Here is a 13369-nt window from a genome sequence, read left to right on the forward strand (position 1 = left end):
ATTAGATATTACAAAATTTGATGTAAGAAATCTATTTAAAATTATATAAAATCTCATGAATGTAATGTTCTAACATGAATACGAGATGGGTTGGGGTAATAAATTGTAGTGCTAGCATATACGTTATTATGCTCATTTCGTGTACAACTGTAATTTTATTTTATTTTTTCATAATGTTTCTTCTTCTCATTTTTGGTCTAAATACATGTTTTCTTGACTAATCACCGCATACAAAAACTAATTTTGTTTATATCATATAGAATTTCAATAATGGCAAAAATCTCTTATATATTATTCTTTGTTTGTATATAATCTATTAATTGATAAAACTACATTGATCACAGATTTTACCAAAATAAATCATTATTAATAAAGCTCTTTTGATTCATTGGTACCATAAATTGGTTGATCAACCTTAAAAAAATTTACTTATTAATTAAATATATAAATCATATTTATGAAAAAATTTAGTCTATGTAACTTGATTTGTTATTAATTATTTGTATTATCAGTTTTTTATCACAGATTTTATAGACTGTCAACGCAGAACCACACATATGAAGACCGTCTATCTAGCTAAACTAGAAGACATCAGCATCATATTATCTATACCTTCATGGATCATTTGTATTATCATTTTATTTTTGTAAATTTATCGCACTATATTTTGAGTGACCGGGGAAACTCACAGACACTATTAGAAAGCGTGACTGTGTAAATCCCACTTTATGATCTTGACTGACAAACGATCACACAGGATAAATCAGTCTAAGTTGTCCATAGTTGACCGATTCAAATAAAAACGATCAATAGGTGCCAACGGCTTAGCATATTTGGTTTGTCGCCTGATTTAAAGATCATGATTGGAGTCAGCAGTGTGGAAGTTCGAGTCTCAAGGATGATAGAAGGTCTGAATTGGAGATCTTGTATGCATATAAAAACTAGGATGATCTGGTGGGCTGACAATCTGACACATAAAGACTAGGATGATCCGGTGGGCTGATTATGCAATTCGTACGTTTTGGTTATCATTATCACGCTTTTAAAAAAAAAAAAAAAAGATATGCATTTAATCACGCAATATGTTATTCCCAAAAAAAAAAAAAATAATAAAAAATCACGCAATATGTAATATTTAAAGTGATTAACCAAATTAGATATTAGGAGATTTGATGTAAGAAAATTGGCATAAATAGGGCCTGTATCCATCCCGATTTCGCCGCCCATCCATTCCCTTCCGAATCAAACATTTATTTTTTTTAACAAAAGGGAGTACGGAGCGAAGGCCCCTCGCTCTCTCTCTCTCTCTCTCTCTCTCTCTTTCGGTCTATATACTTTGTCCCCTCCCTGCCGGAATATTCCCTCATGGACATCCGCCGTAGACCTCAGAAACCCGCCGTCGACCACCCCCACCACCACCTTCAGCGGAAGGCTTCGGCCGCCGTCGATCGGTCTCCGTCACCTACCCCTAAGGCCTCTGATGCTCTCCCGCTCCCTCTCTACTTGACTAACGGCATTTTCTTCACCCTCTTCTTCTCCGTTGCCTACTACCTTCTCCACCGCTGGCGCGACAAGATCCGCAATTCTACCCCTCTCCATGTCGTCACTTTCTCCGAACTCGCCGCCATTGTCTCCCTCATAGCCTCCTTCATCTATCTCCTCGGCTTCTTCGGAATTGACTTTGTCCAGTCCTTCATTGCTCGTGCCTCTCACGACGCTTGGGATGTCGAAGGCGAGAGTGACCCCCGCTTCATTATCGACGAGGATCGCCGACATGGCCCTTGCCAGGCCTCCCTCGATTGCGTCGTCCCCACTCCCACTCCCACTCCCACTGCCATCTCTAAAGTAATGGATCTTCACCAGATTCCTCTTCCCTCCGCAGAGGACGAACAAGTCGTACAAAAGGTTGTTTCCGGTGAATTCTCAATCTACTCGCTGGAATCCAGGCTCGGTGATTGTTACAAAGCAGCGTCCATTCGCCGTGAGGCAGTGCAGAGACTGACGGGGAAGTCTCTTTCCGGTCTACCTCTGGAAGGATTGGATTACGAATCAATTTTGGGGCAGTGCTGTGAAATGCCAGTAGGATATGTGCAGATCCCTGTTGGCGTTGCTGGGCCGCTGTTGCTCAACGGATGTGAGTACACTGTGCCTATGGCGACGACTGAAGGGTGTTTGGTCGCGAGTGCCAACAGAGGTTGCAAAGCCATATATGCTTCTGGGGGAGCGACTTGTGTTCTTATGAAAGATGGTATGACTAGAGCTCCTGTAGTGAGGTTTCCGACGGCAAAGAGGGCAACGGATTTGAAGTTCTTCTTGGAGGATCCTCTTAATTTTGAGACGTTGGCTATGGCTTTCAACAAGTAAGCCCTTTTTCCTTTTCCCCCCTCTCTCACTCTTTATTTCTTTGATAGGTAAAGTTCGTGATTTTTTTTCTTCTTCTCTAGGTTTATTCTTCCACACCATCTTTAGCATCCTTACGATTTGTTTGGTTTCAATTTAAATAGTTGCGTTTAAGGATGTTTGAATTGCATAATGTGCTGAGTTGTTGACATTGATATATGTTGGTTGGTTAATTATAGTATCGTCTAGCATCCAAATTTCAATCACATCCAATGCAGCTTGATAAGGTATGTTGTGAGGCTTGCTGGAAAGTGGAACAATTATCCATTTTGGTTTCTGGCTCTGCTTTACAATTGGCACATTGATAGCATATATTGTGATATATATAAAGTAATGGCCGTAACTTCATGTGAAATCTGGCCAATCATATGTAGCTGCTGAAAGTAAAAATACTTGGGAGAGTTCTCAAACTCTCGTTTTCAACATCACGTAGTTGAGGTGTTGAGCTTCTCCATGCCAGTTTTCCTAGAGTGTTTGAAGCTCCTAACTGAGACAAGGCTCTCCGGTGTAAAGAGCTCTGTTCAGATGGATTCTTCTGAATTACTCCGTAGTTTCTAACCATTTCTCAATGCCCAGTGATTGTGATTTTTGAACTCCATGAAAATGATTAAATGAACTTTTTGCTACAATTCCCTAGTCCCTGACTCCCCCTCTTCTTCTAGTCTCCAGACCTATAGACATCTTTTGTGTTCAAACTGTAAACACTCCACAAGTAATCCAATATGCCATTCAAAATTATAGCCTATAATACAGTTCCAAAAGTTACCACATTAGGCACAGTAGTTCATTGAAAGACTAATCTCCACATCAAGGTTTAAAAAGGCAGTAATGGGCCTCAAGGCATTTTGTATTGGAGTGGCAAGGCATAAACCTCGAAGTGTACCCAAAAAATTCCAATAAAAACTTTTAAAATTTAAATACCAACTAAATATATAATCAAAACCAATAAGCATCATTAAAATTCTTAATAAAATACTAAACACATGGCACATTTTTAGTATTAAGATTAAAGTTCAAACACACAAACAAGCACATGAACATCACAATCCAAGATTAAAGTTCAAACAAACACAAGGTTGCCGAACGCTTGCTAATCGCGAACGTTGCCAATTGCCATGAAAATGCTGGGTCACAATTTGCCCAGGTTCAAAGCCGCTAAGGTCGCAAAGGTTTGAGGTCACTGGTTTTCTCGTTTCTTTCTGATTTCTTTTTACTTCTTTGACTATTATTAGAGTTCAGGTTGTTTGGGCTTTAAATCTATTGAATGAAAAAAAATTTGGGCCTACTAGTTGTAGCCCGAAACATCAAAACCACCTCAAAAAATGCCTCGAAACTGCATCGCATTGCCTCTGAGCGTAACTGGACCTCCTCAAACTGAGGTGTGGCTCAAAACCGCCTTTTTAAACATTGCTCTACATGCATAAAAAGGCAACAAAATGTTTCTTATTTCCTTTTCAAACAAGCCAATAGATAAATCTGTGCACTGTATCACCACAGCTGTTCCTTGACATTTAAGTGGAAATCACTTTTGACTTCTTTGACTTCTTTCCAATTATCCAAATGTAGTGACTATATCTCTGTCCTAGTTAATGGCATCCCTTGATAATCCTTCAAGTTTAACATCCTTACGACCTTTTAATAATCAAACTACAGTGTTTGGTCATGCCTAACAACATGGTTATCAAGGCGTTGCCTAGGCGTTCGGTTGGTGGAGACCGGACACCTAACAAGGTCGCCTCGCGCAGCGAGCTTGGGCTGTCGCGCCTCACCCTTCCACTGCCGAATCGCCGTAGCCGTCGCAAACTCGCCTATCTTTCTTCTTGGCCGACTGGCTGGCCAACTGACCTTCTTTCTTCCTCTTTCTTCTTGGCCGACTGGCCTTTCTTTTTTCTTTTTCTTTCTGATTTCATTCTTCTTTATTTCTTAGTGGCTCTACTTTATCTTATTCGTTACTTAGAATACTCCAAATTATACACCATATATATAGGTCTAAAGAAGACATTGGAAAGATGCACAATAAATACAATAAATATTAGACATCTCACTCCTCTAGGAAAAACTATTCCTCTCAAGGCAACTTGAAGTAAATAGGGCTGCCCAAGACAAGATATTTATTTAATACTCATCACCTAGTAGACTAGGCGGTCGGTGGCATCTCGCGCAGAAAGTCCGCCTTGATAACCATGCCTAACAGTTAAGTGGCTTTGTTTCTTGTCTTGAACAAATACACAACTATTTGGAAGGATCCTTGATTGTTTGATTGAAAAATTTTCAGAGGAAGCACTCTCCCCAGCGGCAAGAGAAAGTAGCCCATCAATTGAGCTTGCAAGAAGACATAAATGCTGGCACCTTGACTTGTCAATTTTGACCCAGAAATTAGAATTTCAGATTGAATCGAAAATATTGACAAAACAATTTAAGATTGCTTCCAATGATTTATGTTTCAACATCTTGACGGTGGTTTATCAGGTCCAAGATGGACCAGTTTGGTTGCATTGAAATAAATCAGCGGCTCTGGCAGATCAGTGAATATGGCCCTGAGCCTTCGGTTTCACATTTTTTGAATTGAAAATTCAGATTAGTAAAATGGGGGGTCTAGTAAATAGAATCACGTTTTTCTTTTAGTTTTTTTTTTTTTTTTTTTTTTTTTTTTTTTTTTTTTTTTTTTAATATACAATTCATGTAACACCACCTATGCAGATTTCATAAAACAGATTGATAGGAAAACAATTTACTACTGTCTCTGTGTAATTATAGAGTGAATGAAGCTCAAGAACCTTGTTTCTTGCTTGGGTGAACTTGTCTTCTTGTCTTTGCACCTTGAAAATATCTAACTTTTCAGTGGATTGAAATAAGAGAACTTTTTACTTGAGAGTTGAGATTGATGTTTTGACTTGATGGATTTCTCTTGCTGGATTATTATTAATTTCTATGTCTTTGATATTTTCATTCTAGTGACTGTTTCAGTTTATATTTTAGGTTTTTTGGCTCACACTATCATCCTTGTCTTTATGTACAGATCGAGCAGATTTGCTAGACTTCAAACTATTAAGTGCTCAATTGCTGGGAAAAATCTTTACATAAGACTTAGCTGCAGCACTGGTGATGCAATGGGGATGAATATGGTGTCTAAAGGTGTTCAGCATGTCCTGGATTTTCTTGAAATTGAGTTCCCAGACATGGATGTTGTTGGTATCTCTGGTGAGGACTATATGACATTTTTTTTAAAAGAATGATACTGTAAGACTTGGGGATGTCATGGTGATTTTTTCTTTGGGAAATATGTGCGTGCTGGTTGAGTCACTTATTGCTGTATACCTTTGAGCGGTTATGTTTTGACTTCATTTTTTTAATCTCTACCTGACTATATAATCCATCCCATGGTGTAGGAAATTTCTGCTCTGATAAAAAACCTGCTGCTGTCAACTGGATTGAAGGGCGTGGAAAGTCAGTTGTCTGTGAGGCAACCATTCCTGCGGAAGTGGTGAAGAAAGTGCTAAAAACCACTGTTAGTTCCCTTGTAGAGCTTAACATGCTTAAGAACCTTACTGGCTCTGCTCTTGCTGGTGCTCTTGGTGGTTTTAATGCACATGCTGCCAATATTGTTTCTGCGATTTTCATAGCTACTGGACAGGATCCAGCACAAAATATAGAAAGTTCTCAGTGCATTACTATGATGGAGGCTGTGAATGATGGGAAGGATCTTCACATCTCTGTGACCATGCCTTCCATTGAGGTATTGTAATTTTACAGAAGTTTATATTTTTTAATGATGGGACTATTTGACTTGCATCTGGTTGAGTATTAGTGTAGAGTTATTAAATTCTCATGTTGTTTCGTATAAGAGACAGCTGCACTATGTGGGTTTGCGCTTTAACTGGAAACAACATATATTTGGTATTAGCAGTGTGAAGATTGAGAAATTGTTTTGTCCAGGTTGGCACCATTGGTGGAGGGACTCATCTTGCTTCTCAATCTGCTTGCCTAAACCTGCTGGGTGTGAAAGGTGCATGCAATGAATCACCAGGGTCAAACTCGAGGCTCCTGGCAACCATTGTTGCTGGTTCAGTCATGGCCGGGGAACTGTCGTTGATGGCTGCTATTGTATCTGGTCAGCTTGTCAACAGTCATATGAAATACAATAGATCAAGCAAGGATGTGGCTGGGGAAGTGCCCGATGAGTTGTTAACGCAAATGGATGTGACTGAAGAAGTGCCCGATGAGTTGTTAACACAAATGGATGTGACTGAAGAAGTGCCCGATGAGTTGTTAACGCAAATGGATTGTGAAAGGAGTGTTTGAATCTGTAGGTAGATACAGGTAAGTGAGCAGACATTGGCCATGTGAAGCAAGAAAAAGTTGCACCCAATTATTATTATTATTATTATTCTGTGTACCTGATAGAAGAAGCTACCCTACTGACTTGTGGCCATATATTGCGATCACAAGCAGTGTAGTATCTGTATCATTCTGTCTGCATAGAGAGTCTCAATTATCGTTCTTATTTTTTGTTGGTTTTAAGTTTTAAATGTAATTGGTGGTTGGTACTCTATATTCGTTGGGAAGATGCTTTGCAAGGTTATTATTGTTTGTTCTCTCTCTGCTCTTATGGTTTGCGGTTTGCACAAAAAATAGCAGCGAAGAATGAATGATATTGTTGTGTGCTTGTTATAAAAAACTGTACACAAGGTTGGTTCTTGGTTGTGTGTGTTAAATGTGTGATTGCCTTATTCACCGCACCGTACAGTAGTCTTGTTTTGAAAGGGTTAATAAACCTGTTTGACCCTTTTTCCTATTTTGTTTAATCACCGACCCTGCCTGCTGTCATTGTTGATTAGGTTATGCTGAATACTAATAATTAATCCAATTGTGTTGGGTAAAACCTTCTTTATCAAATTATGCTTTAAGACTGTTTGTTGGGTAGATTGATATTGTAAAAATAACCATACTTTTATGACGTATCATCCTTCCTCTGGAGATAGTATACACGGGTAACTCAATTAGCTCCTAGGTGATAGGTTGTGGACTAATGCAAGATCAAACCCTGATAGTCGCAGTGTAGGAGTTATACCCAATGTGATGGGCTCTTGGTGGGTACTAGACGCCGGTCCTCTCACCCAATGAATCACAGCTACCAACTTCACAAATTCCTTTGGCTAGGAGGGGTGTGAGGGCCCAGGAACAAGGAGTTTTTCCTTCGTGAGCAAGATTCCCAACTAAATTGTTGTTTATCAATGTGTAATGACCAAATAATGATAACTAGGTATATTAATTGAGAAACATTTGTAAAGGTTCTGAGGTCCTTAATATCCTAGGTCAGAACAAGTCATATCCAGGAAGCATTACTAAACAAAATTAATGTCTAATATTATACGGAGTTACACTTATTCTTTGATATATTGTAAGATCTATGTAACACATTTATTCTTAATAATGTAGCCTCAGGGATCAGATTGGAAGCATAATGAATGTGACATTTCCATAATTATGTACAGTTCATGTTTTGTAGGCTAGTAAGCAGGAATCAAATTTGAAGACACAGATGATTGGTGAACGTGCGAGAGTGATCTGTAGTTAATTTGTCTATTGTCAGTCATATGCCAGTTTGGACCACTTGCCACGCCACAAACATGTGAATATGTGATGATTGGAGGAGTTAATCAGTTGTGTGCTTGTCTGCCCAATTATTCCAAATTCCTTTATCCCAAGCCATTTGCATAATTGTACGCACACAAACAAGCTTATTTGTTTATCTCAAAAAAAAAAAAAAAAAAAAAAAATCGCATGAGAGGTCGGAAGTTTGAACCCCCTCATATGAAAAAACCAATCTGACCAACACTTTCCTCTTTAATTGGGTCAATCCAGTGCAAACAAAGATGAGTTTGAATATGATACATCGTCTCGTCTGACAAAAAAATATAAAAAACAAAATATTTGTTATAGTGAGTGGCAATTAATGAACCATTCATTAACTCTTTTTTCTGATACGTTGTTTGTCTGTTACTATAGCAATGCAATAGGAGATGGAATCAAAATCACCAAATCTTTGACACTTGAGTTGGGTGAATAAAAATAGTAACAACATATTAAAAGGCAAGTCATGATACAATCAACTTCGCTTCGCAGCTAAACTATCTTATCCTAGAACTTGAGAATGAGCACTCCCAATGAAAATGAGTCATGTCAAAGAGATTGATGCTCAAGAGAAGCAAGCGAATACCAAGAATTCATTCACTTAGTTGGTTGGTTGGTATATATAAGGCAATCAAAGACACGACTTGTCTAGATCATCAAAATAAGGATGCTCCATTGCTTTCTTTGCTGATATCCGCTTAGATGGTTCATATTGCAGCATCTCCTGCAAAATTCCAATTATTAACATTCATTTTGATGCCTGAATTCAAGATTGAATATAATTGTGTCCTCAACAACTTACACCCAACAGGTTAAGTCCATCTCCATCCAGATTAGGGACAGCAGACGAGAGTGGCTTGGGTCTCCATTGCGGGTACTCGTGCCAGTTCACTAGCTTACTCACTCCTGGCCACATTTCTTCATTAGGAGTTCCCAACAATCTAACATTTAAGATACATACATACATTAGACTCAGAACCAAAAAAACAAACGAGAAATCAAAACCCTGGCAGGCAATTTAACTAACCTGAAAATTTGCAACAGCTGTTGCAGCTCGGAATCACCCGGAAATAGAGCCTGATTTGTGACTAGCTCAGCTAAAATTGGCATTGTGACACGTAAGGAGACTATTATTTAGCACTTTTCATTTCAGTGCCTCAAAACAAAATAGAAATGATTTAAAGGATAAGAAAGGTTTTTTACCAAATATACAACCAACAGACCACATGTCCACTGCTGTTGAGTAGTGAGTAGCACCCAAAAGAACCTCAGGGGCTCTATACCAAAGTGTCAAGATCTGAATAAAATAACATTAAATTTTGTTAACCTAGATTCTCAAAAAATGTTGACAATTTTATTCTACATACGAATATTTTGTTAAGCTAATAAATACTCCATCATTGATTGTTTAGCCCGAAAGCCCAGGTTGGCCAAATAAGCCCAATGACAATAACGATCTGATGGACTGATTAGCAATCCAACCCACAAAATAGTTGTAAAGGAGGAATGATTTATTTTCCATGAAGGGTCATTAACCTATAATAATGAATGGTCATGAAAGTCCATGAAGGATGAAGGCTTAATTACTTCATCATGGGCAAAATAAGGTCAAAATTATTTCATGTCACTTTATTTATTCTAGAGTCCATGTTGGGTAGTCCTCAATAAAACCAACAATAATAATCCATAAGTTGGAGTAAATGTCCTTTCTCACAACACAATTATAAGCATTGCCAAACAAGCCTTGCATGTATCACAAAGTGATTGATACCTCGTGAGTATATTTCTTGATAGGCAAAGTGAAAGCTCGTGCCAATCCAAGATCAGCAATTTTAAGTGTATTTGTCTTGCGGTCCATCAGAAGATTATGGGGCTTCAGGTCCCTGGAGCAACAATTATGAGAAGTGAATGGATGAACACTTGTCCCAAGCAATTCACATGGTCAAGTAAAGAACATAAGAATTTCCAGAGAATCTGGGATTTACCTGTGCAGCACACCATGGCCATGGCAGAAATCAACTCCTTTGCAAAGTTGATAAAGCAAGCTCTGTAATGAGAGTTCACACCACAATGAAACCAAAATCAATGAGCAATATATATTTTGTCAAACCCCTTAAATACCACATTTTCATACCTTTTTTTTTTTTTTGAAAGTCCACATTTTCATACCTTAATTGTTTTGGGAGGGATATTGTCTCCGTTCTGGCGGAAACTACGGATGAATTTCTTGAGGTCAGTATCCATGTACTCAAACACTAAATAAAGAACTGTCTTCCCTTCCTTGTTCTGGCCTTGTTTGATATCCAACAATCTGTAATGTAATTATCAATCAGCTAGAAAAATGGTAATGGGAGCTATAACACCTAATGCAATCAAAACAATAATTGAAGATCCAATAAGCCACAAACCAAATATAAGGAAATTCAGAATCTCATTTTCTTCAAAACTAAGTGTATTTCAAATCCCATAGTTTATTTCAAAATCAACCAAAAACTAACTATGATTTTGATTCCCATTAGGATGTAAACCCTAAAACCAAACACACCCTAAGAATCTTTCATGTGGAGGAAGTGCTAAATAGTTGTGAGATATTGTATAAGAAACCCCTTTACTTTGATTTGTCAGTGAGTGAGATGTGTTTCTTGGGTAATACTAATGCATAGGTGCGTGTTCATATTTTTTTGGAGAATGTGAATAGGGAGGGAAAAAGGGGAAGTAAAAATGATAAAACGCTAAATAGAATTTACAAGTCACAACAATCAAGGAACCATAGAGGAGTGCCATCGAAACAGAAACCAAAATCAAACTACCGCAAGTTTGAAATCAAAACACACAAACATAATGAAAATCGAAGACGGCTCGGCTCACAAAGCAATGACAGAAATATCACAATAACTGGAAACTGAAGTCCAAAAGAATAAGAAGAAGAAAAAACAAAAAAAGGGAGCCCTGGACAATGAGAAATGAAGAGTTGATACCTGACGATATGGGGATCCCTGGACAGCATGCGCAAGAGGGAGATCTCGCGGAGAGTGGTGGGAGGTACACCTTCTTCGTCCTCGTGGAGCTTCGTCTTCTTCAGGGCCACAATCTTCCCCGTAGCCCTCTCTCTTGCTCTATACACTTTGCCGTAGGTTCCTTCTCCCACCTTCTCCAGCTTCTCAAACGCCTCCATCGCTGACACCCTACTACTCTTGCTCTTTTCCATTGTCTTCCCGTCTCTCTATCTCTGTAATACTCCAATTCTCTTTCAAGAGCGTGTCTGAGATTCGAGATCTAACTATCTATCTAGGTTTTATTTTGCTAGTTTGGCTAACGGCACCATTTTTGAATTTCAAACCGATGATACCCTCGCACCCCTGCCATAGATATTGAATAGAATAATACTCGCCCCATTTTATGGGGTCACTACTCACTACGTCAAATTACCATGTTGGCCATAACAAAAAAAAAAAACATTTTTAATATATTAAAAGTACATTATTCGTGTACTGAATGTATATTATATAAAATAATATATTTTTAATACTCAAATAATGTACTTTCCATGAATACAATATATATTTTCAATATATTAAAAGTACATTATTTGTATACTGAAGGTAAATTATTTGATAGTATGGTCCACACAATTGTGTAGACTATGTTCCATACAATAATGATTGACTCACTACTCATTGGGCCAATTCCATTAATTACAATTAATTTTATTGTTAATAAATAAAATTTGTACGTCTAGCACTTTATGCTTAATTGACACTTATGTGGCTCTTCTTGATGGAATGTCATAGGACCAAGGTAACTACACTGTAATAGAGTCCATAGTACTCAAAAAAATTATACATTTATAAATTTACATTAAAAATTCATCAAAATAGATTATAAACATAACCAGCTTGGTTGGCGTGAATAGCCAAGCACTCTCATCCCTTAAGAGAAGTCTGACCTGACAAAAAAAAAATATTTTTTTTTGAATGCCCTGACAAAAATATATATATAAACATAAATTCAAACTTTAAAAAAATATATAAATAAAAATCAAATAAATCATTAAACTATTAACAATACTCAGCACACTCCACCCCTTTACTTAAAAATCTAATATTTTGTAAATCAAAATTCATTATTTGTATGCATAAAGTACATTGTTTCTGTTTTGATACATAATCCACGGTAAAATCTACTATACTAATAAGAGCTCAAAAAAGTTAGGCCTATAATGGGTAGAAAAAATGGCGGTCAAATTTTTTAATCAAATGAATGGCTCAGATTGATCAGATTTTAATTTTTCCTTAAGATTTCCTAATTTATCCTTAATGAATGTGATTTTCTGTTAACTTTTTCGTTAAATATTATCTTTTCCGTTAATTTCTGTTAGTTCACCGTTAACTTACTCATTGATTTTAATAAGAATTTAAAGGTCTTAGGTTCGAACCTCATCCCAATCAAAGTTGGCATAATTAGTACTCTATTTTACTCTTATTAAATTAATTAAAAATAATAATTTAGTAGCTACAACAAAAAATAATACATATCATTTTTTAATTTAGAATTATGTGTCTACAATGTCTTTATTCAAAAAAAATTATTCATTATCAATAAATTAAATAAGAGAAATAATTTCATTAGATATATTGTATTTATTTTTCTCCAATATAAAAATTCTTTATATTCAAATTCATCAATTAATTATATTCACACATTGACTATTACCTTTTTTTGTGCACTATTTTTTTTAATTAAATATCAAAGTTATAATACAAAATAATGCTATATATTTATTTACCAAGTATTTTATTAATACCATGAAAAAATTAAAAAAACATAATTAATAAAGCTAATCATATTAATTACTTGAAGGATTTGTTGACAAAGAGACTATTCAAATCACACAATAAATTGAAGTGAGAACAACTTCGCAATATCCTTGTTTGACAATCAGCAGTTAGCGGTTAGCGTTAGCGGATTATATTAGCGAATTTGACCAGCGAATTATATCAATGGTTGGTAAAAAGATATTTGAAAAAATTAGTTGTTTAGATTAACATGTAAAATGATATAACAATAATAATAATAATAATAATAATAATAATAATAATAATAATTATTATTATTATTATTATTATTATTATTATTATTATTTTAAAAAAATAAAAAATATAATTAAGTCAATCATATTAACTACTTGGGAGATTTATTGACAAAAAAAGTATTCAAATCACACAACAAATTGAAATGGGAAACTATCTCGCAATGCCCTTGTTTGGCAATCAGTAGTTAGCTCTTCAATATTAGTATATACGGATTACGGAGTATTTAATTATTTATGCCCTAA

The 13369-nt window shown here is 36.3% G+C and overlaps 2 protein-coding genes across 3 annotated transcripts; one reads left to right on the plus strand and one right to left on the minus strand.

The window, feature by feature from the left end:
• Window positions 1–1162: 1162 nt before the first annotated feature.
• Window positions 1163–7098, plus strand: LOC109166302 (3-hydroxy-3-methylglutaryl-coenzyme A reductase 1-like). 2 transcript variants are annotated; one of them, XM_019315252.1, is made up of 5 exons: window positions 1163–2360; window positions 5420–5601; window positions 5790–6136; window positions 6337–6565; window positions 6653–7098. In XM_019315252.1, the coding sequence occupies exons 1-5, from the start codon at window positions 1366–1368 to the stop codon at window positions 6700–6702; spliced, it is 1803 nt and encodes a 600-aa protein (XP_019170797.1). In that variant the 5' UTR covers window positions 1163–1365; the 3' UTR covers window positions 6703–7098. The 2 variants fall into 2 exon arrangements, with proteins under 2 accessions (XP_019170797.1, XP_019170796.1); XM_019315251.1 differs by having other exon boundaries at window positions 6337–7098.
• A 1308-nt stretch (window positions 7099–8406) lies between these two features.
• LOC109166304 (cell division control protein 2 homolog D-like) lies at window positions 8407–11447 on the minus strand. Its single transcript, XM_019315254.1, has 8 exons — window positions 11013–11447; window positions 10204–10345; window positions 10020–10081; window positions 9806–9917; window positions 9238–9331; window positions 9062–9131; window positions 8837–8975; window positions 8407–8758 (listed from the first exon to the last, which is right to left on the minus strand). The coding sequence occupies exons 1-8, from the start codon at window positions 11240–11242 to the stop codon at window positions 8666–8668; spliced, it is 942 nt and encodes a 313-aa protein (XP_019170799.1). The 5' UTR covers window positions 11243–11447; the 3' UTR covers window positions 8407–8665.
• Between the last annotated feature and the right edge of the window lie 1922 nt (window positions 11448–13369).

The sequence above is a fragment of the Ipomoea nil genome, unplaced genomic scaffold (genome assembly GCF_001879475.1).
Source record: "Ipomoea nil cultivar Tokyo-kokei standard unplaced genomic scaffold, Asagao_1.1 scaffold3087, whole genome shotgun sequence".
Taxonomy (NCBI): Eukaryota; Viridiplantae; Streptophyta; class Magnoliopsida; order Solanales; family Convolvulaceae; genus Ipomoea; species Ipomoea nil.

Excerpts from the sequence above, each read along its gene's own strand:
- LOC109166304 (XM_019315254.1), bottom strand. The coding sequence starts at position 11,242 with ATGGAAAAGAGCAAGAGTAGTAGGGTGTCAGCGATGGAGGCGTTTGAG. Across the intron at positions 10,082-10,203 it reads TCCCTCCCAAAACAATTAAG|AGCTTGCTTTATCAACTTTG; the intron begins GTATGAAAATGT and ends CTCTCATTACAG. Across the intron at positions 9,918-10,019 it reads GGCCATGGTGTGCTGCACAG|GGACCTGAAGCCCCATAATC; the intron begins GTAAATCCCAGA and ends TTGTTGCTCCAG.
- LOC109166302 (XM_019315251.1), top strand. The coding sequence starts at position 1,366 with ATGGACATCCGCCGTAGACCTCAGAAACCCGCCGTCGACCACCCCCAC. Across the intron at positions 5,602-5,789 it reads GGATGTTGTTGGTATCTCTG|GAAATTTCTGCTCTGATAAA; the intron begins GTGAGGACTATA and ends CCCATGGTGTAG. Across the intron at positions 6,137-6,336 it reads TGACCATGCCTTCCATTGAG|GTTGGCACCATTGGTGGAGG; the intron begins GTATTGTAATTT and ends TGTTTTGTCCAG.